General features: G+C 44.4%; 1 protein-coding gene across 1 annotated transcript in view; it reads left to right on the top strand.

The window, feature by feature from the left end:
- The first annotated feature begins 528 nt into the window (after nt 1–528).
- The window catches only part of Sec16b (SEC16 homolog B, endoplasmic reticulum export factor), a 41,855-nt gene continuing 14,433 nt past the window's right edge, over nt 529–27,950 (top strand). Inside the window, exons 1-14 of the mRNA XM_059280628.1 lie at nt 529–892; nt 2,864–2,976; nt 3,538–3,658; nt 4,400–4,499; nt 5,972–6,116; nt 6,760–6,911; nt 7,248–7,309; nt 9,055–9,190; nt 9,664–9,894; nt 14,605–14,702; nt 16,945–17,026; nt 21,963–22,080; nt 23,539–23,650; nt 25,482–25,587. Coding sequence (XP_059136611.1) covers nt 570–892; nt 2,864–2,976; nt 3,538–3,658; nt 4,400–4,499; nt 5,972–6,116; nt 6,760–6,911; nt 7,248–7,309; nt 9,055–9,190; nt 9,664–9,894; nt 14,605–14,702; nt 16,945–17,026; nt 21,963–22,080; nt 23,539–23,650; nt 25,482–25,587 — 1,899 coding nt within the window. The 5' untranslated portion in view covers nt 529–569. The remainder of the gene's footprint in view (nt 893–2,863; nt 2,977–3,537; nt 3,659–4,399; nt 4,500–5,971; nt 6,117–6,759; nt 6,912–7,247; nt 7,310–9,054; nt 9,191–9,663; nt 9,895–14,604; nt 14,703–16,944; nt 17,027–21,962; nt 22,081–23,538; nt 23,651–25,481; nt 25,588–27,950) is intronic.

Below are 27,950 nucleotides of genomic sequence, written 5' to 3'. Positions count from 1 at the left end.
TTAATGTATCGGTTTGAGATTTTTTTTATACTCCTCTATGTTGGTGCTCATATGGATAGTTTTGGACAACTTTGAGGACCAGAGCTGCTCTTTTTACTGAATCTGATCGACTACGGTGTTTGGATAAAGGTTTAAAGGCTGTGTGCCTATGTGTGCATGTGTGTTTGTGAGTGTGTGTATGTGTGTGTGTGTGTGTGTTTATAGGCCAGAGGTTGACCTTGCGTATCTTCCTCAGGAGCCATGCACCTTATTTTTTGAGACAAGGCCTTTCATTGGGACCTAGGGTTCACTGGTTAGGCTGGATTGGCTGTCCAGTGAGTCCCACGGATCTTCCTCTTTCTACCTGCCCAGCACTGGGATTACAAGTGTGCACTACCTTGTCTGTCTGGCATTTTACATAACTGATAGGGATTAAATTTACGCATTGGTGCTTGAAAGGCAAACATTTTACTGACTGAGCTACGTCCCCAGTTTTCCAGAATGATGATTTGTTTTCTTTTTGTGTGCAGGAAATTAAAATAACTACCTAGCATCCTCAAGACCCAAGAACAAAAATCAAAGAGTCAGAGATGGAACCTTGGGTTCCCCAGTGGTCATCTCAGCCACAAGGGAGGCCCATGGCACCATCAAAGGATGCAAACCGGGGGCTTCGGAGTGGGCATTACAGACCCCATCCTCACCCTCAGTACAGTGGAGATAAGTACCACCAATGGCAAGATGCCCACCGGAGCTCAAAGCTGCAGCAGGACCCCAGGGCGCAGGACCCCAGGGCGCAGGACCCCAGGGCTGCCTACCAACAGTCCCACTATGTACCCAGGCCTGGGGAATGGTCTCAGCCTGCGTCCGGAGCGGACTACTTGGAAGGATCTTATCCTAATCAGTTGTACTCAAGGTATGACTTTGAGAGCTGCAGTGGACCTGTCCCTCCTAAGGACCCATGAATAGATTATTAATCATTCCTGTTTCCTGTTCACTTCCTTCTGCCTCCCCACCCGGTCTCCATTCCCTGGGACTTGCCACACAGAACAGGCTGTCCTCAGACTTGGGATCCTCCTGCCTCACTCAGCCCTCTCAAGCGCACTAACCATCCTTCACTGCTCTTCTTTCCCTAGCAACTCTCCTCCATTCTTTGTCCAGCTCCTTCTCTTCCTTCTTCCTTCTCCACCTCCCTTCTCCACCTTCTTCTCCTCCTCTTTCCTGACTGCTTTAGTTAAGACTCTATTGCTGTGATAAAACACCATGACATGACAAAAACAAAAACAAAAACGAAACAGCTGGGGGAGAAAAGGGTTTATTTCATCTTATACTTCCACATTACCATCCGTCCCTGAAGGGCAGGGCGGGAAATCAAGTCAGGAACCTGGAGGCAGAAACTGAAGCAGATCGTGGAGGAATCATGCTTACTTTCTTGTTAGCCCAGAGATGTTCAGTTTTCGTTCTTATACAACCCAGAACTACCTGCTCCTGTGTGTGTGTGTGTGTGTGTGTGTGTGTGTGTGTGTGTGTGTGCGTGCGCGTCTGCCCTCAGCAGGTTGGGCTTTCCCATGTCAATCATCGGTCAAGAAAATGCCCTACAGACTTGCCAACAGGCCAATCTTATAGAGCCATTTTCTGAATTAAGAGCCCTTCTTTTCCAGATATGTCTAGATTTGTGTCAAGTTCAACAAACCCGAGGGTACCCACTCTTCTCTATTGGCTTAGCTAAAATCTGTCCTGGCCTGATTTGGTGTTTGGTGACTGGTGACAGTGTTTCCCTCGTCCTTATCCCAAGTAGAACTTCATAAAGCTGCCACCATGGTGTGGTTGATGCTGAGGGAGAGACAGAAGGTAGAAATACAAGAGAGCAGATGGGACCTCCTTGCTTTGGGATTGTCAAAGGCAGCGTTTGTGGGCTGTGGAAAAGCTTTCCCTAGGTCACTAGAAAGGCTTCACATTGTCTTGGATCTGAGCCCTCTACCAACAACCAAAAGCCCCAGTGTCCAAACTATACCTGGAAGGTGACAGGCAAGCAAAGATCAGTACTTCATACTTAAAAACTTTAAGAAAAACTCACCTCAGAGAAGGCAAATGCAGATTTTTTTTCAGGCTGTAAAGTGAGGAGACAGCAACCACAGACGTAATTCTGTGTTGGAGAACCTGGAGCTCCTGCTCCACCAAGCCCATAGCATTGAACTAAATATTTCACAGAATATTGGAAGCCACCATGCTTTCCTCTATCTCTTCTAGTTGGGATTATATCTATCTGCTTTACAGATGAAGGTTGAAGTTACAGAATTTATTGTAAAGGATTTTGCCTCTGTGGTTATTATTAATTGACGGAAACACTAACAGCATAATGTTCCTTTCCCCAATCCTTTTGGGCTGTTAAGTTCTCAAGAGGAACTGAGTATGTCAAGGACAGAGACAATAACAGCAATCATGCTGTCGATAGTCTCGTTTCTGTCTGTAATATGCATGGGAATTCCAGTGGGACATTGTGTTCTTATACAATCTCCTTAGGAAGAGGCTTTTCTCAGACAGTGCCAGGGCTGGAGTTTCCAAGATAACAGCTTCTGTGCTTTTGGATGCATATATTTGAGGAGTAAGAATATTGCTATAAAATAAAAAAAAATTGTAAGTAAATTTCTTTTAGTAAGAACATTTTAAAGTAAAAAAAGAGCTTTATTATAAACACTCCAGCCTTCTTGTGAAGCAAAGGCCCTCCCCTGTTCTGACTCTGGATTTTCTGACCTAATGTGAATCAGACAGATTCTGGACTGGGCAATCATTCTGTCTTCCAAAGTCGTCTGGTCCATCCAGTCTCGTTTCGGTTTCTCCCTTTATTACCCTTAATGGATGACTAGCTGTCTTTGTGATATCTCAGGTCAGGCTATGAGGACCCCTATCAGAGATACCACACTCCAACACCAAGGGAAGAGTATGCTTATGGAAATTATTACTACCGTGGACATCCACAGCTGCTGCAAGAAGAAAGAGGTATGAAGTAATCTCCAGAGCCTTTGGGGACTAGAGATGCATGGGTGACCTATGGCCAGAGTCAGAGACCACCTGTGCCATGTTTGGAGACCCTACCCTTTAATAATATTGAGACTACTCTTAGGTTACTAGTTCTGTGGATAGTGTGTACTTCATCCACATTATTCTCTTATTCCTTCTTGTAGCAAAGATTATATTTACTGATGAAGTAACAGTAAAATCAGCTCTTAAGCCCTTCTGGTAGGCTGAGCTGTAATATGAGTGCAGCAATCACTTTATCTTGGGGACAGCAGATGCACAGCAATACGAGTTTCATACCTTATATATACATAATAGGGTGTTGTACTTTGTGCAACTACATAAAACAATGCAAACTGTTTTGGAGCATCTTGGGGGCTGTCCTTATGAGCTCTCATTCATCAGTTGACTCAGTTTGGTAAATAAGTTTTCATATTTACTGTATTGCGATACCTCAGCTTCATGGCTCCCCAGTATCTTTCTCAAAGGACTTTCAGAAGCAGCAAGTGACCTGTCTTTGTTTTGCTTTCTCTGAGGGTGCAGTGGCAAGGCAAGGGAGCCCTTATATCTGGAATGAAGATTATGGAGACCAAAAGTACTTCAACGAGCGTCATCGTGAAAAGCACAATAGTCCGTTTGGAACAAGTAGTGAGACCCAATTCCAGTAAGTGAAGGGACAAGCCACTCTGACAAGATTTAGTTAGATTCTGTTAGGACAATCTTAGGGTATCTGGCAGTGGTCCCTGACCCATGGAAGACAGTCTGCTTTTGTTCCAGCCACAGGGACATGAGGATAATAATCCAAGGTGGCCCAGGCCAACTCTTGGCATAATCCTGGGAAAAGAGATTTTTATCTCCAAGAGCTGTTGCCCATTCAGGACTAGTCTACATCTTGTAAGATTACTTGTGGCGCCTCTAAAGACCAAATCCTATACTGGCCTCAGAAACAATGTGGTCTCGCAATAATTGTTATGGCTGAGGCCTACTGGGCCTGGGGTGCGTCTCTGTTCCCTCTTCCTGGTCCTAAGTGTGGAACATCCTCCTGGCATACGGCCTAGCAGGCAGAAGATACTTTACTGAAGCCTTTGTCCTGGTGCCTTTAGCCTTGGAATTCACCGATCCCAATCCAAGGGCTCTGATTTAAGCTCTTCCAGGAGGGCAGGCTGCAGCCACCAGCCATTCTCTGTAAGGTCCGGGCCACTTCTAATCACTGTGTGTGGAACCCAAACTTTCCATCTTTCTAATACATTGAGGTGGGGAAAGACAGGAAATGCTTTTCACTGTAGCACCGATCCTGGCCTGACACCTGCCCACACTCAGCACCAGGCCAGCCTCCAGCAGAGAGTATGCCAGCCCTGATGGCTTGCTTGGGACCTGCCTCAACACCGCTGTCATTCTGCTGCAGATCTACCCGCAAGAATCCGTATGAAGACAGTCCTGCTTCTATCTCTGGACAGGAGCCGCCTGGGGAGTTCTTTCCAGGGAGTGAGGCCCAGAAAGAGCAGGTAACATAAAGTGACAGGGGACTAGAGGCCTGTGGCCATGCATGAAGCCACCTGGTTGGCAATGGCAGGTGGGGGTGGGGGTCTGCCGCTGTCGGGAGTGTCCCCACTCACCCTACATTTCCCTGCCTTCCCATTTCAGTCCTATCAGTCCAAGGCCCTGATTTGATCTAGTCAAGTGGGGAGTACTTAATTCACCATGAGGTGCTTGGAAAAAAAAGAGAGAGAGAGAGAGAGAGAGCACCTTTGCAAGTTGGGTGTTTGGCACCCCAGGGTACTAGAGGTTTAGGAAGTGAGAAATTGTTAGACTCTTTTAGTTTAGGTTTGAAAAGCAACCTTGAAATCTTTCCTGACTCGTTAATGTCTTTTCTCTAAAATCCTAATACATGTGCCATCTAGGTCACAAAACAGAGCTCTTAATAGCATTGAGATAAATATTTTATTATAGGATAATTTTAGATTTATAGACAAATTGCAAAACTATTGTAGAGACAAGCTCTTAATTTTTGGCAGGCTCTGGTTAGTTTTTTTTCTCCCTGATTAGATTTATGTGATTTTTTTTTTTTATTTTGTAGACAATTTTTTTCTGTACCTAGTGCTTACTAGGATAGGGCATAGGTGACTGATACTAAAACCCCAATATGTGAACAGCACTTTATAGTGTACAAAGAGCCTTTGAATCCACTGTTTTTTATTTTATTTTATAATTTAATTTAATTTTACATATCAGCCACGGATTCCCTTGCTCTCCCCCATTCTGCCCCCCCTCTGCCTTCCTCCCAGCCCACCCCCCATTCCCATCTCCTCCAGGGCAAAGACTCCCCTGAGGATTGAGTTCAACCTGGTAGATTCAGTCCAGGCAGGTCCAGTCCCCTCCTCCCAGGCTGAGCCAAGTGTCCCTGTATAAGCCCCAGGTTCCAAACAGCCAGCTCATGCACTGAGGACAAGACCCGGTCCAACTGCCTGGATGCCTCCCAGACAGATCAAGCTAATCAACTGTTTCACTTATCCAGAAGGCCTGATCCAGTTGGGGGCTCCTCAGCTATTGGTTCATAGTCCATGTGTGAATCCACTGTTTTATTAATCTCTCCTGGAGTATAAATTTCTGTACACTTTTCTGTAGGGAATGTACATTATCCAGACACAAATGGCTGGTGTGTTAGTCAATAATGTGTATAGGAAGATTTCCTTAATTTATATTGCAGAAGAAGGTATTGAGCTGGGAAAGCCCAGGTCACCTGTTTAAGGTGATAGCAACATGGCGACAGAAACTGAATTTGAATTTTAAGTCACTTGACCCCACTGGGCCATACTCAACAGAATGACACTGTCTTCTTTCCATGAATCCCCATTCACTGTGTTTCGTGGAAAGTTTGAGTTTTGTTTCTTTGAAGAAAGAAATGTGAGAAGTGGAAGGGCAAGCTCTCTGGAGCTCCTTTCTAGATAATTCCATTGTTTTTCTTTTCTCCCCCCAGCCATCACTGGTCGGCAGGTCCAACCTTCTCCAACAGCATGAGTCTGGCCTCAGCTCTAGCAGCTATGAACTCAGTCAGTACATGACAGATGTCCCCGAGCCGTACGAACCTATGGTATCAGCAGCTTGGAGACCTGTTCAGGCTGGTGGGTACCAGGTGGCCGTGGGAGCTGGTTGATTCCCGTAAGAAAAGGTTGGGTCATGTGGAAAGTTACCCCTGTGTACTTCTAGGAATGGGTCTTTTGTTCACCTTACTGGATTATGCAGGTCTCCTAGGCAGAGGAGCCAACATTGGATCCCTTTTCCTCATCTTCTCTAGTAATGGAACTTGCATCCGAGACGGCTCTCAGAAGAGAATGCTGCTCCTAGTCATCATTATGTTGGGCCAGGAGGCACTCTGGGATGCTTTTAAGCAACAAGTGAGGAAAGTAAAGACCAGGGAGGACTGAGTGAAATGAAGTGAGGCCACAAAGTGTAACTGCTAGTCTGGAGGCTTGCCACACGTGTAGAGACACTGGCAGTAGAGACCGCTTGTCCTCTGACCATCGTTGAGAAGCTGAGATGAGCGCATTGTCATTTGGACCAAATGATAAAAATCCTTGCATTTTAATCTGACATATTTTTAGGTGTTTAAATCAATCTAGAGCATGACCTTTTCTAACTAAGATCCCACCCAGCGTCTCAGCTTGGCCCACGTGGAATTTGAACAGAAATGTATCCGTGATGTCTTTCTAAACTTGAGAGCAGTGAAAGGAAACCTAACAATGTCCGCATGTGTCTGTTGGCCAGATGATGCCTCAGCGACTGTTCCCAAGGCACCCACGAAGTTTTATGTTCCCCACGTGTCTGTGAGTTTTGGGCCAGGAGGCCAGCTAGTGTGTGTATCCCCCAACTCTCCTGCCGACGGACAAACGGCCCTTGTTGAAGTGCACAGCATGGAGGTAATCAAGGTCTTGGGTCTTGGGGGTGCAAGTACTCTGCTCAACCCAATTGCTCTCCTCAGGTCTCCACTTTGCTGGAGGCTGGGCATCTCTAGGAGGGGAAATTGAGCCACACATGCCCTTGACTGTGGCAGGAATGGGCAGGCTTTTCTTAGAAAGAAGTGATACTAGACTTACATTTTCCCTGAGAGGCTAGTGGATCATCTTCAACAAGATAACTGTCTCCACAAGGCACTGAGCCACACCATAGGACCATAGTCCTGGATCTGATCCTGGACTTGACTGCTGGGTACTGGGTGCAAGAGTCTTGGGGGCCTAATTTATTTTCTGCTCCAGGTTATCCTTAATGATTCTGAGGATCAAGAGGAGATGAGAGGTTTCCCAGGACCCCTCATCAGGTAAAGTACTGCAAGAGCTGCTAAGGAAGAGAGAGAGAGAGAGAGAGAGAGAGAGAGAGAGAGAGAGAGAGAGAGAGAGGTATGCACACATGTGAAAGTGCATGTATATGGAGAGGTATACGCACACATGTGAAAGTGCATGTATATGGAGAGGTATACGCACACATGTGAAAGTGCATGAATGCATGCACACACACACGGAAGTCAGAGGAAGACGTCTGTTATTTTCCTCTTTTGCTCTCTCATCTTCCTCTTGCTCTCTCTTTTTTGAGATAGGGTCTCTCACTGAACCTGAACTTTGCTGTTTTGGCTAGGCTGTCTGGCCAGTGAGCTCCCAGGAAGTGCCTGACTCTATCCCCCATACTTTGGTGTTACAGGCACACACCTGTAGGTGCTTGGGATTTGAACTCATGTCCTCTTGATTTCCCAGCTACTGCTCTTACCCACTATGCTATATTCCCCAAGTCTTAAATGAGGGCTTTTGAAAGCTGCGGCATCTTCCAGCCTGGGGCTTGGTTTCCGTGCAAGAAAAGGAGGTGGGCTAAGTAATCTTGATAAGCTGCTTCGTATTTGGAGGGCAGAAAGAAAAGCTAGCTTAATAAGTTGAACACCTAAAAACAGTTTCACTTCGTAGAGGTTACTTGGTGGGAAAAGCTTTAGTGTCCTACCTAATTGATTGAAACGGCCCTGTTTGAGCTGTAACGCTGCTTTCCAGTTCCCTGACATTGTGAACGTCTGCCCTCTGCAGGAATGAACTGGAACTGCGTTAGCATTGCCAGCCACATTTCTGATACTCAGTGGCCTTTAGTTGTGCTGAGTCCTGGGTGGGTGTCAGAGGGCCAGCATCCCAGGTATCCTACTGACTGGTGGTCCATCAGCTCTCCCTAAGTTTTTCCCCTGAGAAATTATACAGCACTCACTCTGCCTGCTCCAAAGGTGATGGCCGTGAGACTCTATTCCTATGGAAGTCCATTCAATGTCACCACTGCTATATACACACAATCCTAGTCTGAAGATTGGCCTCAAGAAAGTCCCATAGTACAACTGAAGGCTCCTTCAAGTAAAAATGAGTGTTGGTGTGTGTGTGTGTGTGTGTGTGTGTGTGTGTGTGTGTGCATTTATGTGTGCACAAATGTTGAGGCCAGAGGACAACCTCAAGGGTCATTCCTTAAGTGTTAAAGGTCACCCTCCACACACTTTGTCTCCATGTCTTAATCACGGGAATGCAGAGAACTGAGTTGTGTATTAAATAGTATGCTGCTGGCCCCACTTGGCACTGATTTGTTGAATGTTCTGAAGCATATAATAATGTCCACTTAATGAGCATTTATGTGATGGATGCCACACAGTTTGCTTATTCCTTTTTATATGAAGGCAGTTTCCTTTATTAGTGCTATCTTAAGGAGGGGGAGACATTGAGGCTCAGAGATGTTTGTATTAACTGAGAGGGGGTAGACCAGACATGGACCCAGTCTTGTCTGACTTTAAACAGAGCCCTTACATGCCATTCTGAGAAGTCACTGAAGGTCTCTGGGTTTCATGGTCCTCACCTGAATGATGGAAGGATGCACAAAGAGAATCTCTGAAGCTCCTTCCTGTTCTGTAGGGAAAAACCAATGTTGTGGTTCCAGACTTCCAGTCCTGCGCTGGCAGGCTTCTACTTCATAAACTAGCTTACTGTACAGGGAGCCTGGGGTCCTGAACAGGGAGATCTGCTCAGCCTTGCTTCCTGAATCGATCCACAGGGAGGACATACACAAAGTGGATATCATGACATTCTGCCAGCAGAAAGCAGCTCAGTGTCTCAAATCTGAGACACCAGGGAGCAGGGACTCAGCCCTACTCTGGCAACTACTGGTTCTCCTTTGTCGACAGAATGGGGTAAGTCACTGCACTGGTTGATAGAGGGGGCAGAGGGAGCCTGGACTGAAGTATCCGTCTTCATGGGAGTTGGTGGATGGCACAATTATAAAAGGCAGTCTCTAAGCAGCACCGTTGCCCAGAGGGGAAGCGCTGCTGGGATGCCAGCGCCGGTGTGCCAATGCTGACCTTTCCTGGAGAGCACCTTCCCGCTGCCTGGGTTTGTTGTACAGATCCTGGATTATTGCCCCAGCCAGATAATAACACCTGTGGAATTATGAGTGGTTCCAATGGGCTTTGTGGCTGCCGACAGGCAGAGAGTAACCTCGATAGTGAAGCTGATGTTTGAAATTCATTCACACATGGTCTACGGTATATTTGCATGGCTGCCTCAGGAGGAAGGCAGAGGCCCTGCTGCCTTCCTTCTTCAGCCTGGGCGCCCAGCCTGGGGACCAGTAGGATCATCCCGCAGACTAACTCTCTTTACCTTGCAGTCCATGGTGGGGTCTGACATTGCTGAGCTGCTGATGCAGGACTGCAGGAAGCTGGAGAAGTACAAGAGGCAGCCCCCAGTGGCCAACCTCATCAACCTGACTGATGAGGACTGGCCGGTGCTGAACTCCGGGACTCGCAACCTGCTCACTGGGGAGATTCCCCCCAGCGTGGAGACGCCAGCGCAGATCGTGGAGAAATTCACCAAGCTGCTCTACTATGGAAGGAAGAAGGTGAGAAAGCCTTTCCCTCAGACTTCCTTCAGACGAGCGACCACCACCCCTGGCCCCATCTCTCCCTTCTCTAATGATAGGGCTGGAACACACTTCTTTTAGAGCACGTGAGATGTCCAGAAAGTTACAGTGAGAAAAAAATAAATATACACAGGCATTTGCCATTCACACCTGCAGTGTTCATGTTTTCCTACTGTTAAAAGACAACATCTGTTCACATTTTATATATTTACTCCTAGCATTTCCCTGTTAAAAATCAATTTAAGTCACATAGACGAGCCAGGCATGGTGGTGCACTTATTTGGCTGAGTAGGAGACCAGCTTGAACTATAAAGGGAGACCCTGTCTCAAAACAAATAACCCCCCCATCCATATATAATTGTTTATTTCTTTTTACATTTAATGTCACACAGTAAAATACCCAAATAACATTAAATATGTCTGAATAGTACAATTTTAATATTTTTGTAGTGCTAAAAATTCAACTCCATGCTTTGTACATTCTCAACAAGTACTTTACAAAACATTCTAGGGGCTGGAGAGATGGCTCATGTTTACTGTTCTTCTAGAGGACCCGAATTCAGTTCCCAGCACCCATGTTGGGCAGCTCATAATAACCTATAACTCCAGTTCCATGGGGATCCAATACCTCCAACCTAGGTGGGCACCTCAACTCGTGTGAATGTCCCCCCTCCCATACACATAATTTAAAAATAATGAAGTTAAATTCACTATTTTGGACACTAAGACAATTTACAATTTTGTTATTGCAAATTATGCAATTGCATATTTTACTAGGAATTAGTAGATTAAAGACGATGCATTTCTAAAGGTTTATTCACATATACAACAACTAAGTTTATGGAGATTTTGTTTATGAATAATATCCCTGCCACTGGATCTCAGGCATTCCTACCAGCTCTGAATGCTTTCATGTAATGGGTGGAGAGGGTTGCCTTATTTAATTATGAAGTTGTACTCATGTTTTATAAAAGTCATAAAGTAAATCTGAATATTTAAAAATATGATTAAAATCAAATTAACTTAGTAAAAAAAATAATCTCTTTATAATATCTGGAGGGCCTGGAGAGATGGCTCAGTGGTTAAGAATGTGTATTGTTCTTCCAAAGGACCTGGGTTCAATTCCCAGCACACATGTTAGATAGCCCATAAGTGCTATAACCCAAGGTCTGGGGGATTAGATGCTTCTGGCCTCCATAGGTGCCCGTAAACATGGCATCCACTCACACAGGCATACACACACGGTTAAAAGTAAAATCTTTAAAAAATATCTGGAGCTACTTTTTGGATGTATAGTTATTTTCTCATGACACCATTCTATGTATCCTTATTGGACTTCACACTTTTTAATTTAACAAGATATCCTAGATGCTAAACTTCGGAGTTGGCAAGCTTTTCCCTAAAAGGGTAGGAGTGACTGTTTTAGGTTTTGCCAACTTTGCCCTTGAAGTAGAGGGCGGTCACAGGAAATGCAGGATGAAGGAGTATGGCTGTGTTTCAAACTTTTCCTATGGACAGGGTACATGGATTAAAACTGTATATGTAACAAAATATTATTTTTATTTTTATTTTTTCTAATTATTAAGAACACATTTCTACAAAGTGTTCTGAACTTGTGGACTGTACCCAAACTGGCAGTATTCTGGATTTGGCCTTAGGAATATTTGCTGTACCTGCTCTTTATTATATTTACTATATTACAACGTATACAATGCCTTTCATCTTGTGAAATTAGAGTCCTTATGATCCATTTACCTCCCAATAGCTGGAGACCAAGCCTTCAACACATGGGCTTTTTGTGGGGAACACTTCATACCCACGCCAGGACATCACTGTCATTTTGTCCACCATGAGAGAATATATGTAAGATAGATTTCTAGCAGCAGAAGTGTTGGGTCAAAGGGTATGCAGTTTATAATTTTGATAGATATTAAAAAATTGCCTCTTAGGATGTATCAATTAGCTCTATGGGCAAAGGGCGAAACCATTACTTTGCATCCTCATCAAAGTGCCCTCACACTTGTGATCTGTGCCCATCTGAGAGGTGAAAAAATACAATTCAGTGTATATATCGGCACTTCTGTTATTATGAATGAAATTAGCTTTTCACCTGTGATGATTCTTGTCACAGGCTTTCCCACCTTTTCCTGTAGAGCCTTTTATCCGTGCAGGCTGAATTGCTTGTGTTCTTTAGATCTTTAAGATGTTCGGTTCTAAACCACAAATCTTTCTTTTTTGGGGATGTGTCATATTTAGTTGGCTTTCCCCCATTTTCAAATTAATTTATAAAAATGAAATTGAGTTACTTTTGTGACTTTGACACTAAAGATTGTTTATTTTTATTATATGTGTGAGTGCCCGCATGTATGTATGTGTACCATGGGCATGCCTGGTGCCTAGGAAGGCCAGAAGAGGGTGTCAGATCCCTAGAACTGGAGTTACATACAGGTGGTTGTGAGCTACGAGGTGAGTGCTGGGAATTGAACTTGTGTCCCCTGTAAGAGCAACAAGTACTCGTAACTGCTGAGCCATCTCTCCAGCCCCAACTTTGAAATTTTAATACTTTACCTCTTGAGTTTTTTAAAGATGATGTTTTCTTTTATGTGAGCACTTAACATGATAACTTATAAAAACAAATGGTATCAAATTACAGCCATTTTCTATACATTCATTATATACCAGGGAATTGTGGTTTTCCCAGTGATCCATTTATTCCATTAAAACAAAGCAAAACAAAAAAAACCTATCTGCAGTGCTACTTCTCACCCAGTGAGGCATACAGAGATAAATCAGTCTTGAACTTTTCCTTCAAGAAAGATGAATGATATCTATAATAACAACAATAACAAAGCAGAGATTAAAATAATGATTTTTTTTTTTTTTTTACCTGTCAGGCACTAGCTGGATATCTTCTATGCCTTATCTGATTTATCTCCATAGAAACCTGTGTGCTAGGTTCTATTTTTGTTTTTACAGATTTACAGGTTGGGCAGTTAGATTTAGATGTGGGGCTTGGATCTGGGTAGTGTGAGTCTGAACACAGGCTTCTGGGGACCTCACCATACTGAGCGATAGATGTGGGTGAGCAGTGGAGGGAGCTGTGAGCGTCACTGTAGGATGATGAATGAGGATTGGTTAGCAAGATACCTTTATTCATAGTTGACTCAGGTATTATTTCTGGGATTTAATAATCTTGACAATCTTGATATAAGTTTTCAAGTTTTTTACTTATTCGTAAATTATATTTTTGAGATGGGCAGATTTTTGAGTCAACTGGCAATTCTCAACCAATCAATTGGTCGCTTCTTTTAAAAACAAATTAGTGGCCGGGCGGTGGTGGCACACACCTTTAATCCCAGCACTCAGGAGGCAGAGCCAGGTGAATCTCTGTGAGTTTGAGGCCAGCCTGGGCTACCAAGTGAGTTCCAGGAAAGGCGCAAAGCTACACAGAGAAACCCTGTCTAGAAAAACCAAAAAAATAAAAAATAAAAACAAATTAAAAAGCATTATGAAATATTTAAAGCATGCTAAAAAAAAACCATTGTCTTAATGCCATTTTTTTTTACTTGCTCTGGACCTGAGGCTGAAGTTCTTAATTGTGACTATTAAATTTGTCCCCTCTATCTAATAAGATTACATGGAGATATGTTGGGATAATAATGATACTTGTTACATAGAGGTAGAATTACCTCTTTAGTGACTTCCTGACAGAAATCACGTGGTTTTTTTTTTTCCTACTAAGGAACTTATTAATACTAGTTCAAAACCTCAAATATAAGCTGAATCAGAAAAGCAAGTGTGTGTGTGTGTGTGTGTGTGTGTGTGTGTGTGTGTGTTTAAAGTTTGCAGCTTTAGCCCACCTTACTCAGTGGCGCTACCATACCAATAAATCCCGAGAAAGCATCTGAGAATTAACAGGCAGTTAGTCTTTGCATTAGGCTTTGCAGGCTAGCTCCCAGGTACACAGGCTTAAGCACGGTAGCCATTTATAACTTTTCATCAGAGTACCAGTAGGTTAACCCTCCTCTGTGTTGTCAGACTCAGGATGCTGCTGCGGCCTTCACCATCATCGGCTTAGAATTCCCAAGGTTCCTGAGGAGTCCTTTCCTTCATTCAGCTACCTGATGGGATGAGGCATATTAGGAATGAAGGTGGACGATTTTATGGGTCAAACCTAGAAGTGACACTGTCATTCCCATGCCATGCTCAGCCACACTCAGGAGGCAGTGAGGTGGGGGAATGTCCACCTTTGTGCCTAGGAAGGAAGACGTCACCTTTGCCACAGCTGCTAAAAAATGGTCACTGTTCTTCAGTAGGGCCACAGGAATACATTTTCGCTACTCACACTTTGAGACTCGGTCTTTGGAGTGAACTCTTCCTCTTATTTTTGGAAGTTAGGTTCTTAGAAGTATTTTGTAGCTTAGATTAAAGAAATGAGACTACCTGGTGACTATGTCTAAGAAGACACTAATGCTGTGTCCTAGTGGATGATGTCTGGGGGAGTGGGCAAGTTAGAGACTAGTACCATGCTGAGTGACACCCATGCTCCTGCTCTCCCTTCTTCCTTTTCTAAGTTTCCCTGGGATTTTCTGCTGCTTAGAGTACAGAAATGCTTATGTATGGAAATTTGTTGTTTTTATTGGAGGAAGACGGGCAAGGTACTATTGCATATCATGCTTTGCTTTTCAGGAGGCTTTGGAATGGGCTATGAAGAACCACTTGTGGGGACACGCTTTGTTCCTAGCCAGTAAGATGGACCCAAGGACCTACAATTGGGTCATGAGTGGGTAAGTCTAGCTTACAAAGACCAGAAGAGTGGATAAACCTCTCTTCCAAAGGTGATGTGTGTGTGTGTGTGTGTGTGTGTGTGTGTGTGTGTGTGTGTGTGTGTGTGTAGGGGAGAAGTAAAAAATGCATTGAGAAGTTCCACACACAGCTGCTCAAGTTCTCTTTACTGAAATGGATGTAGCATTTTTCATTTCCCGATTCTCTTTCTCTCTTCTCCTCTCTTCCCCTCCCCTCTCCTCCCCTCCCTTCTTTCTTCTCATTCTCCTTGTCCTCAGCTTCCCAAGTACCACCTTCATGCTCAGTTCTCAAGATTCTTCATTTGTACACATTTATTTATTATGTATGTCTCTCGGCATGTGTGTGCATATGTGCCACGGAGTATGTGTGGAGGCCAGAGAACAACTTGTGGGAGTCAATTCTCTTCTTCTATCATGTAGATCCAGGGCATCTAAACTTGGGTCATCAATCTTGGCAGCAAGTGGCTTTACTGGCTAAGCAATCTCACTGGCCCTAGATTCTTATAACTTAGGCAAAGAAGCACTCTTTAAACCCACTGAAATGGAACGAAACATTTTGGCAAAATTCCCGAGGGGCCAGAGTTTCCGAGAGTTCGGAATAGTCTACACTGTAGTTGTCCTTTTTGGGAGGGGTTGGTTTAGACAGTTCCATTATGGAAGGAAGGGTAGAGGGATCACTAAAGTGTAGCTGATGGAGCCTGGAGGTGACGGGGTTTTGATTTAAGAAAGTGTCCAGGGCCTGGTGTTACGTTGAGGCTGTGGCTTCTGAGGGGCTGGTAGGGATATGAGCTGGTAGAACCATGAACCATGGTAGAATAGGCATTAATTGGACTGGGAATGTGGAGCAAAGAGGAATCACAGCTGTACTTAGGAATCACAGCTGACAGTGAACCAAGGGCCATGATGGACCAGGGAAAACGACAAGCCAACGTGAGGTAGGGACAGGAGCAAAGCGCACAGCCTGGAGTAAGTGGGGTGAAATATAGCAATGGGGACTCAGTGTGAAGAGGAGGTGTTGGGTCTAGGTGGACATCTTGGAAGAGTTTCCCTATGCGTCCTCCACACTCGTGTGCACACCGTGGGTGGCCGGAGTGATGGGGGGAGGGGCCTCCCGTAGGAGCAGGTTTGGGTCAGAGTGTGAGAAAGATGTCAGGCATGCATGTTTGTCTTTGAGGGCTGCCTGAGGTTGTGGAGGCAACCCTCTTAGCTTAACGTAGGTCGGATTGGCCATAAATCCTGTTGGACAGAGAGTTGGATGAGGGGGACACACACTCAGCTTTAAGTTCTGGGTTCCTATTGGCTGCCACACTGCCTGGTGGTTTGTTCTTCATGATGGTCTCAGTGAGACTCTTTATTACTTCAACTCCATCTTCTCAGGCACAAGGAATGCCACCCTCTCCCCATTATGGCCCCAGGCTGGAGTAGTGGGCACTCTGCTGTCTGTAACGATGAGTGTGCTGAGCTCCTGTGGCAAGGGTGCTATTAAGCAAAAGATGGTGATCTGAGGGACGATTTTCCCTTTGGGTTTTGGAAATGAACATCCCACATCCCCACATTGTAGCATACATCTCTGCTACAGAGTTTTGCCGTGGGCCATTGATTTTTGATGGGGCCCAGTGAATTGTGAAAAATATCTCTTACTGAGTGTGCTTAAATCTCAAATCAGCTGTAGAGCTTATTATATCCTTGTTAAGCATATCCCACAGTTTGTCATCAGCAGGATCATTTCTGGTCCCTCTTCCACGCCTCTTTGGTTATTGAAAATGGCTATTTAGTGCTTGTGAGTCAAAGCTCTACAGACCCAGGCTTGAGATGAGCCGGAAAAATGATGCTTAGTGGGATGGGCTTGGTGAGGAGGAACTGAGGGTGGCTGGGGAGGAGAGGCCCATGAAGAAGAGCTTCCAGGTTTACTGCTGGGCTACCTAGATGAACTGGAGATGTGGGAGGCCAGCTCACCGATAGAAGGCATTTAGAAGCGACTACTCAAGAATTAGGGCGTTAGGGCGAAAATGCAAAAAATATCCTTGAACAATGAAGTCTCCTCTGGGGAGTGTGATGTGGTGAAGATGCCGTTGATCTTCCCTAAAAGGCCACAAAGGCACAGCAGAGCAGAGAGAAGCATTCCAAAACAGAAGCTCCTGTCAAGGGGAATGTTCAGGCCTGCGTGCTGCTGAGGGGTTCCCTCTGGGCTCCATTCCCCACTGACTCTCCTTTCTTCTCACAGCTTCACCAGTACGCTGGCACTCAACGACCCCCTGCAGACCCTCTTCCAGCTCATGTCAGGAAGGATTCCACAAGCAGCCACGGTACTCTGTGTGACAGTCTTCCTTCTATACCCCGGAGTCCTAAGGGTTGGGAGTTGGTTGTTGGGGACTCCTTGGGAATGTAGCAATACCTTTCAAGATGAGGCATGAATTTATTAATTATCTACAATGTGCTTGGCCCATATGTGATCTGATACATAGTAGCTGATTTCATGCATGGGGATAGGAATTATTTATCCCTGCTTTTGTGGACACAGAAACAGAGGTGCCAAAAGGTATAAAATGACTCAGTTATGGGGGTAGTGAGGAGTGGGGTCATGACTGGCTCAGGTTAGTCTGGTTCTAAAGACCTTCCCTTCCCCTGACTGTACAAGAGCTGTTGTTTTGCACATCCATCCTCCAGAGCTGGGCGTGTTGGGCTTTGTGTTTTGGAATTGAACATGGCTGAGGAGAAGGTGGAGGCCTGCTCAAAAGCGTCTCCGCTACAGTAGATTTGATCTTTTTGAGCCAATGTATTCTTTTCTTATCCAGTAGCTTTACCAGCACATATCTTGGCATTGACTGTCTGGGTCTGTTCTTTTTTTCTGGCAGTACTGCATAGCCTGCCCTTTGAATGTACACATTCATATCTTAGAATTCAGAGACATTTTCTTGGATTATATCTTTCAATATTTACTTTGGTTTCATTTCCAGGAATTCCATGTCTATTTCACATGTATAAACTATATGTAAACATGTGAATACAGAAATATATTTATCCCCTTTTGGAGACCCGTGCTGGCTTCAAACTCAGTATGTAGCTAAGGATGATCTTGAACTCCTGATTTTCCTGTCACCATCTCCCAAGTGTTAGGATTCCAAACATGTGCCACCTACTTGACTTTTACTTTTTTCCTTAAATTGAGACTATTTTTTCTTTCCCTCCTCCATCTTTCCTTTGTCTACTCCCGTCTTCCCTTCTTCTCTTTTCTTGCCTCTGCCCTCGGTCCTTCACTGTTTTCCTCAGTGTCTCTTGCTCGTTTGTTCTAACCTTTTCATCTTTGTTTCTTTAATATTTCCTCCACTCCTTGCCTGAGCTCTTCCCGTGAGGTACCAGCTCCTTTCTGAGCTCCTTTATGTTCGCTTTATGTTCTTGCTGCATAGAAATATTATTTCATCACCTCTGCTCCTGCCCAGTGCATTGCCATTCAGTCTCCATTACTTATGGCAGCCATATCTTATATTTGAAGCTTGAGTTTTTGCTAGCAATGGGTTTTAATGAAAATGAATTTCACCTCTCTCTCTCTCTCTCTCTCTCTCTCTCTCTCTCTCTCTCTCTTCCTCTTTTTTGACATTCTTCTTTCTGTGGATAATTCTAAGCAAAGCAAAGCAAAAAGAAATGATGCTTTCTGTCCCCCATCATTAAACCAATGGGCTATTTTGGAATATGGGGTAAGCTTCACAACTCAGCTGAATGGAAGCTTTAGCACTGCAATAAAATTGCACCATGTCAGGAGGCGCCTAATGGAGAGAGTGATATAATTAGCCTGTGGTCCATTGGGCCTCAGTGACGAAGAAGCGTTAGCTCATTTCCCTGCTCTTAGATAAGGGAGCCAAGGGTCCACAGGTGATGTGCCATTGCAGTATTTGATCTTAGAGTGTGAGAACTTCTTGCCCTCACATCAAATGCAAGGCTACCTTTCTGCTACATGGATGGTGTCATGGAAGAGGCATGTCTACTGGACACACAGATGTGGGTTTCATCCCAGGTTTAAGCTTGACTTTGCTTGTTACTGCTAGGCAGACTTGGCTACTATTTAATGTCATTGTTTTTCTCTTAGTGGAGATTTTGATGGCCAGCCACCAGAATTATTGTGAAGTTAAAGGAACAAGAATGTCTGAACCTGTTAGCCACCATGCTTGCGTGTCTATCCCATTAAGAAATGTTAATGAATTCTCATTCTCTCTGTCTCTGTCTCTCTCTCTCTGCTTTATACTATCCTCCCTTGCTCCAAACCAGGGAGGAGGCAGAGGATGGCTTCCAAGATTATTTTCTTTTTGTAGAAGGAGTTTCTCTTCCTTCTTATAAGAAGAGGCCTGGCTTATATATTTAAGTGAGAGTAGCAATGTCCCTGGGGTATGCGATTGTTGGCAGGAGAAATGTTTAGGGTGTGGTTCATGGTCTAAGCCATTGTTATAAATTAAAATTGCTATTGCTATGATGACTTCTTATGATCACCATTATGATATCCATTTGTGCTGTGCTGTTGAAATAGACAGGGAACAAGTATCACATGGAGTTGGATAAAGCATCCTCCATCCCTTGTGATGACTATAAACACTAAATAATTACAAATAGTTTTGAACTATAAGTGTTGACAATTACTGTTGATTCTCTTCTCTCTCTAACTATGTAGCAGGATTGATTTAGACTGGTTTGTAAATTACCTCTTTCCTCTACTGAGTTTGTGTGTGTGTGTGTGTGTGTGTGTGTGTGTGTGTGTGTGTGTGTGTGTGTGTGTGTTTGTAAGTGTACATATGCACATGTGTGCTCATGACTATTGTGAAATTTATAAAGTGCCAATCCAGTGTGAAGCACTGTGTCCTATGCTTTATATAACTGTCTTATTTTTATTGTCATCAGTAATAATGTTAGGTAGAAATGATGTTCCCATTCTAGAGATGAGGGAAACAAAGGTTCAATAAAATTAAAGACTGGCTCAAGTTCACACGGTTTGTGTGAGTCAGGACTTGGGTTGAATCCAGGGCCTGTGTAGAATTTATCACATTATGTTGATTCTTCATCGATTCTTTCTCCCCTGAAGTTCTTTTCCAAGGAGGGTGGCCTAGGGTGAGGTTCAATGTATGCAAGTCAATTAATGTAATAAACTGCATAAATCCGCTTAAAGACAAAAATCACAGGGTCATCTCTATAGATGCAGAAAAAGCTTTCGACAAACTCCATTATGCCTTCATGATAAAAGTCCCAGAGAGTGGGACTAGAGAGAACATATCTCAACATAATAAAAGATATATGTGAGAAACCCACAGCTAACATTGTTCTATATGGAGAGAATCTATCCATATTTGCAGATAACATGATATTGTACATAAGAGATCCAAAAGATTCTACCAGAAAGTTTCTAGAAATGACAAGTTCAGCAATGTGGCAGGATACAGGATCAACTTCCATGAATCAATAGCTTTTCCACACACCACCAACAAGCATACAAGGGAAGAGATCACATACTTCCATTCATAATAGCCTCAAAGAAAATAAAATATCTAGGAATAATTCTGATAGAGGAGGTGAAGGGCCTGTATAATGAAAACTTTAAACCTCTGAAGAGATAGAAAAAGACATTAAAAATAAGAATACATTCCATGTTCATGGATTAACAAAATATTGTGAAATGACCAATTTACCAAAAGCTATTTACATATTCAATTCAACCCCCATCAAAATCCACATCTCATTCTTTGCAAAAACAGAAAACATTATCCTAAGATTCATATAGAACCGCAGAAGACCCTGAATAGCCAAAACCGTCTGAGCAAAAAGAACAAGGTTGGAGGGATTATCGTTCCAGATCTTAAGATATATTACAGAGCCACAGTAATAAGAAGAAAATGACGGTGGTACTGAAACAGACCTGTAGACCAATGGAGCAAAGTCCAAGGCCCAAACATGAGGACCTGTAACTAGAGTCACTTAATGTTCGGCACAAATGCCAAAAACATAAGCTGGAAGAAAGAAAGCATCTTCAACAAATGGTGCTGGGGAAACTGATTTGTCCACGTGCAGAAGAATGAAATTAGACCAGTGTCTATCACCTTACATAAAAACTAACTCCAAATAGACCAAAGACATAACTGCGAAATCTGAACACAAGGAAAGCACCATGTGTGGCCGGGCTTCTTGAGAGTTCTATGGGTCTGCTGGCTTTCTCCTGCCCCCTGGTGGAGTCCCTAGCCACTGCATTGTCACCAGGGAATGGGTGGAGAGGAAATAAATGGACATTGAAAGCTTGCTTGATTCCCTAGTTCCTTGAGTGGTAATAGGAAGTACATTTCACAGCAGTGTTGTACAAGTTGCCATGTGTGAGGTCCTTGTAAGATCAAGCAGTACTAGCCTCTTAAGACAGTGAGCAACCCAGAGTCCAAGACTTATGTGCCAGGTTAGCCTTCTCTATTCATGAGACAAGGGAGATCAATCTTTAACTTTTCCTCTTCTCACTGAAACACTAGAGAAAATTTCTTTTGGGGTGTGGGAGGAGTTTATTTCTAGATATTTGAAGTGAAGGCACAGGGGAAAAAAACTTGCAAGTTAGTAAGTTAATATGTCATTTTATTTATCACCCAAGAACCTTATAAATTACATATCTCTGTGTGTGTGTGTATGTTTGTATCTGTTTCTCTCTGTGTGTACATGTGTATGTGGGTATATGTGTCTGTGTGTTTTTGTGTATGTGTGTCTATGTGTGTATGGGTATGTGTATATATCTGTGTATGTGTGTTTGTGTCTCTGTATGTGTGAATATGTGTGTCTGTGTGAGTGTGTATTGTTTGTGTGTGTGTATGTGTGTGTGTCTCTGTGTCTGTGGATGAGTCTGTGTTTGTATGTTTATGTGTCTCTGTGTGTGTGTGATGTGGGTGTGCATATATATATATATATATATATATATATATATATATATATGTGATTTTCCTTTTTTAAACTTTTATTTGGAGACAGGGTCTCACACTGTGGTCCAGGCACGTCTCAAAGTCACAATGTCCTCTCAGTCTCCTGAGTGCTGGGTTGTAGGTGTGTGCCACCAACTTGCTCTGTGCTACACACCTGCCGTTTCACACAGAGTGAACTCTTCATCAATGAGTAATAGCATCACAGACAGTGTAACAGACACTCTCTGAACTCCATACCAAAATACAAACAGCAGCCTTCTTTACCTACATCCTGGGCTGTGCTCAATGACTGTAAACCACTATTGTTTTTCAGTGTTGTGGAGACAAGCTGTGGGGAGACTGGCGGCCCCACTTGGCTGTGATCCTGTCAAATCAGGCTGGGGACACAGAGCTGTACCAGCGAGCGATTGTCAGCATGGGGGATACCCTGGGTAAGCAGAAGCCAGCATTACCCCTTCTCTAGGGCGTCTCCAGGCCGGCTGACACTAGAGTCTTAGACTACAGAGAGCTGGAGTCCATGGCTCGGCCTTCTCAGGTTCTAAAGCCTCTGTTCTCCTGGTTAAGAAACTCCAGGTTAAAAAACATCTATGTGTAATTCTGCTTCCCAGAATTCCCTTTGCCAGCTTGGTTTGTTTTTCCACATCTATTTCCCAGAATTCCCACTGGCAGCTTCCTTTTGTCACTGCTATACACCCCCCTCTGCATGTTCTAGTCACAGGCGAGACTACTTTATCTGGAACTAACACAGGGGCATGCCACTTCCCGTGGCCTCATGACCGTCAGTGGCCCAAAGCCATTGGATGGGAAATGTCTAAACTCCCTTGGTGACTCTGCCTTTATTTCTATTATCTGTCTGTGAACATGCCTTACAAGCACTTAATGGCTGTAGTACATTCCAGATCACTACTTTGAAAATTTGGTCTGGGCAGAGCTTTTAGAAATCACGGTGTTCTTTGGGGAATGTTGTGAACATTGCTTTGCTGAATTGGAAGCAGCCATGTCTAAGGTTGTGACAAGTGATGGCTGAAACCCAGCTGCCTGACTAAAAGGCAATCCATGTCTATTGGATATCCGACTCTGAGTTTGGTACTCCACCCATGGCATTAGTTACCTCTATGTGTAATTGCTGTGACAAACAGCCCACCAAACCTTTAGCAAAGACAGGGTTACTTTGGTTCACAGTCATAGGGAACACAGCCTGTCGTGGCCAGAGTGTGCTGTGGCTAGAGACCTAGTGTTCCTTGTCAGGAAGCAGAGATGAGTGATGGGGTTCAGCTTCCTCCTTCCCTCTCTTTTTACTCAGCCCTAGATCCTAGCTCAGAGGATGGCTCCTCCCACACTCCCAATGGGCCTTCCCTACTCTCAGGGAACACCCACAAGGGCACACCCAGAGGGTGTGTCTCCTAAGTTATTCCAATTCTATTCAAGTTGACAACGAAGATTAACGGTCACACCTACTTAATTCAGTTTTAAGGCAGTGGAAAATGTACAAAGAACATTAAAAAAAAAACAAAACAGGAACAGTTTGGTAATTGATGGGATTTTTATGAGCACAGGAAAAGTCTTCGACTGTCTGTCTTCAGCAGAGGAAGAAGTCACGCCCCATGAGGATGTATTAAACTCATTTCTGATGTTCCACTTTACTTAGGTATAGGCATCTCTTCTCACTTCTCAGCCCGAAACGCAATATCTTTGGCCAAGAAAAGCTGATGTGGGAGGGAGTGAGATGGAAGTGTCTGTGACTTATGCTGTGAGAACTCCCCTGGTTTATCCTCCTGGGGTCTCTGCACTGTGACCCTGGAGTTCACTCTTTATCTCTCTCTGTTCTACTCAGATGGTGGGCCCCACAGGGTGCGTTTTATGACGGGGCTCTTGTTCTCTTCCTGCAGCTGGGAAAGGGCTTGTGGAGGCGGCTCACTTCTGCTATCTCATGGCTCACATGCCCTTTGGCTACTACACCGTGAAGACAGACCATCTGGCCTTGCTGGGCAGTAACCATGGGTATGTGACTTTTGCAGGGAAAGGAAACGGCAAAGATGTTTTCCATGGCCTGTTTTAGCCCTTGTTGGCTTTCATGGCATCACTATTCATTTTCTTGTGTAAATTTCAGCTACTGCTGGCTCCTCCTCTAGATCTTCTGCATGGGTCTAGACAAGGTGACCAGAGGGTGCCACAGCACACCACCAGAGGGCCTGAACTGGTGCCTCTGGTGTGTATTGTATCCTTCTGACCGCTGGGTGGCAGCCTAGCTCCACAACCAGAGATTGTACGGGAAGAAAAATGAAAAGTTTACAAGCAGTCTCTTTTGGCCCCCCTGCCCCCCGGGCCTGTTCTGAGAGCCTTTTCTTTGGGGCCCTCCATACTACTTCAATACATTAATGTGGGGGCACCAGCTCCTTGGAGCCTATCCCATTGGCCACCTGTTTTATGCGAGCCATACCTCAGGATTTGATGCTGAGAGCCCTAGAGAAGGAGTGAGCCAACACAGACAAGCTTGCCCTGGGTGGCCTTCACTGTTCTGGATCTTTCTACCCCCTTCTCCTTAATAGTTAGGATTTCTGAGCAGTCATGGTATTATGCTCCTGGAATTCAGTAGTTGAGAGATATAGATCGGAGGACTGTAGCAAGATCAGTGCTAGCCTGGGCTAACAGTGAGTTCCAGGCTAGCCAGCCAGCCAGGGCTATGGACCTGGCTCAACAGAGAAAACGAAAACACGTCTGAGATGTGGCACCATCAGTTCCTCTGTGCTGTTTCCTTTGTTACAGATTTACCTTATATAAAAGAAAGGTTAGCCGGGCGGTGGTGGCGCACGCCTTTAATCCCAGCACTTGGGAGGCAGAGCCAGGCGGATCTCTGTGAGTTAGAGGCCAGCCTGGGCTACCAAGTGAGTTCCAGGAAAGGCACAAAGCTACACAGAGAAACCCTGTCTCGAAAAACCAAAAAAAAAAAAAAAAAAAAAAAAAAGAAAGGTTAAATGCAGCAGGGAACTCAAGGGACAGAGAAACTGAAAGCCTCGTCTAAGGTAGCATCCCTGGTGCACCAGGAGGTTGAACTTGACAAGCTACAGGAGCCAAACTTGTGATGGATGTCCCCAGCCCTCTACCACTGTAGCAATGTGCCCACCTCATAGACCCTTCTCTTGAGAGCCTAGGCTCAGAAAGCACAGTCAGCTTCTCAAGGAAATCTGTCTGGGCCAAATAGAACCATAAAGGTACCTGAGTTAACATGTCTCCTCTATGTCTGTGAATCCTGAGGAAGCTTCTGGACATATGTTAGCTTCTGGAAATATTTCTGGTGACTGAGATGTCGGGCACCTAGTAAGCTGTGGAGGGGAGTCTGGGAGGGTGTATGTATGTGTTTCCCCTCAGATGGCACTCACCCTAGTTCTCACCCTCACTGGCCGACATGAACTTCCTGTGCAGGACCTGTCATTTTTTTTCCGGCTCAGTGGTCCTCCCCATTCTCTGCCAGGCCGTCTGTGGTGCTCCTGGACCCTGTGGCTTTCTCTTTTGCACTGGTGCGCTCAGGCTGATCTGCCTTTCTTGGGGTGCGGCAGGCTTAGGGCTGAAGGCTTGCTAGCTTTCAGGATGTCGAAGTGGGAGAATCGCAGTGTCCTGCCTTCTATTAAGGAAAGCGCAGAACCTCCTTCCCACAGGCAGGTTCCTCTAGAACAGCTGGCACACGCTCATTCCGTTTGTTCCCCAAACCCAAGAGGAAGGAGGGCGAGGAGGAAGTGTATCCACCTTGGGGGCCCAGTCTCTTTCCTCTCTTGGAGCTGCTTGCGAGCAGAGTTCCCATCTCACCTCTGTTACTGTTATTCCCCGGTTTTAGTCAGGAGTTTTTGAAGTTTGCTACAGTCGAGGCGATCCAGAGGACGGAAATCTTCGAGTACTGCCAGATGCTGGGCCGCCCCAAATCCTTCATCCCTTCTTTCCAGGTAACTGAACCCGGAGGGGACCGTCAGCTTAGTTGGGGGCAGCCAGGTTTTCAGCTTTGCCGTTTGGTACCTGGTACCTCGGGCCAAGTCATCGCCTACATTTTTCCGCATTAGTGTGGGAAGGTTTAGGGTCCCCCCCCCCCCCCCCCTCCACTGAGAACCTGGAAGGTCGGAGTTTTACAATATGAAAGCAAAACCCTTCAGAGCTCTCTGCTGGAGGCTCTCGCCTCACTCGGGGCACATGGAAATCTTGCTACACTTCTGCCCCTGCCTTCCGGTTGCTTCTGCTGCCTTGGGCTCTTCTCTCCCAGCAGTTCCCTTCATCTCCTCCTCAGCTCTCACAACCATCCTGTGCAACCAGCAGCTCAGCCTCTTTTCCTGGGAGCCTCCCTCCTGCTCTGTCCTAGGCCCGTCCACTCTCTCTTCCCTCTCAGGACTTAAGCCGAGCAAGTGGCAGCTCACTGCGAGGCTCTGCTCTCTCCTCTTAGCCTCTGTTGGGCAGCTCATTGCTTCCTCATGTCCGTAGTGACTGAAGCAGGCGTTGCATGCGCACCCAGGCTAATCCCCCATGGTTTGGGACCCGGCACCTAGTGGCCTTTTCTCATCTCTCTTGCTGGTGTGGAGGGTGACCTTCGGTGGAGCCCGTGCTGTAAATCGGCCTAAAACTGAGGTAGATTGTCTCTGTGCTCGGAACCGGACTCTTCCAGGCACAGCACTGGCTCCGAGGCCCCCAGCTCACATTGACTTGACACTACTCTGTATTTTCTTTCCCTTTTATGGGCAGACCCCTTTCTTCTCTGCCTTGAGTATCCCCTTCAGCCCAGGGTAATGACTCTTTCTCTGTCCCACCAGCCAGCTCCCACATAATGACACGGAGACTTCGTACTAATTCTGAAAGCTTGGCCTATAGCTTAGGCTGGTTCCCAACTAGCTCTTATATCTTAAATTAATCCATATTTTAAAATCTACTTTCTACCACATGGCTTTTTACCTTTCTTTCATTCTGTACCTCCGATTTGTTCTGCATCTCCTGGCATTTCCTCTGTGTGCCTAAATTTATCCCCAGTCCCTCTCTTTGCCCGGAAGTCCTACCTAGTCTCCCTGCCTGGCTATTGGCCATTTAGCTTTTTATTAAACCAACCCTGTCTCAAAAAACCAAAACAACAACAACAACAACAACAAAACAACCACAGTGACACATCTTTACACAATGTAATCAAATATCTTGCAACATTTCCCCAGTTTTTTTCTAAATAAAAAGAAAAGGTTTTAACTCTAACACAGTAAAACTATATACAATAAGAACAATTATTAGGTAAGAATTATATTTACAATGTCCAGGCCATCTGTATTTGGTAATTTCAGAGAAAATACTCTATCATCTATTCTATTTTGATGAGTCCAAAGTTTTATATCTAAATCACTTTTAATCATAACTTGTATTACCAGCCCAAAACTATCTTTTTAGACCTCAAAATATTTCTTAGATAAATAACTTAAGCTTTTGTATTTCTTTACCTTATAAACTTCACATTTCTTATGTAAGTTTTTTTTCCTGAGATTTGGTAACAGGGATAACTATAACTATCTCATCTTCAACTCCACCAGAGACCCAAGAAGGATATAATATTACCTGAGTAAACAGGAAGTTCAGAGAAAGAAACTTACAAAACTGTAGAGATGACAGAAACATCTGGCTGCCTGGACAGTCACCTGTGATTCCTCTGCAATGTTGAGGCATCCATCTTTGTCCTACAGGCCTAGGATATCTGCCAGACTTTTCTGTGAAGCAGGAATTTTGAAGGACTGTCCCACCTTGTCTTGGCAAAGTTTGGCAGTCTTTTTCCTTTGTGTCCTGCTTATTCAGTATACTGTCAGTAGTGGAGGCAAGGGCAGTTTCTTGTCCAAATGGCTAGCTTTGCCACACAATGAAAACAAACTCCTATGGAGTTTTTTCAATGCCCATCATCCTTTTTTGAAGTAAATTGGTGCTGCCAGGAGAAGACATATCCCACTGTCATGAAAAGCCTTATGTTATTAAAATACTTTAAAGGCCATATTCTGTAGGCCTTTGAAGTATTTGAAGACCATCTATCTATTTAAAATATATCTCTGTTTGACCCTGAAGCATACCTAACACAAGTATAAGTTTGATTATTGTAGATGACTAGCTACTAACCTGTCTGTCTTTATTATCCTGAAAAGCTTTCAAGGACTAAAACTTTACATTACATTTTCAAATGAGCTGCATAGGTACAATACCTTAAACAAGAGTAGAACCATATATAGTATAACAAAAATAACCTTAAATTTGTATCAGTATACTAAAATCCATACCAATGTGAAATATTTGAGACTAGTGG

Source organism: Peromyscus eremicus, chromosome 15 (genome assembly GCF_949786415.1).
Source record: "Peromyscus eremicus chromosome 15, PerEre_H2_v1, whole genome shotgun sequence".
In the NCBI taxonomy this organism is placed as follows: Eukaryota; Metazoa; Chordata; class Mammalia; order Rodentia; family Cricetidae; genus Peromyscus; species Peromyscus eremicus.
The sequence above is the reverse complement of the archived record's forward strand: the minus strand, read 5'-3'. Positions and strand labels throughout refer to the sequence as shown.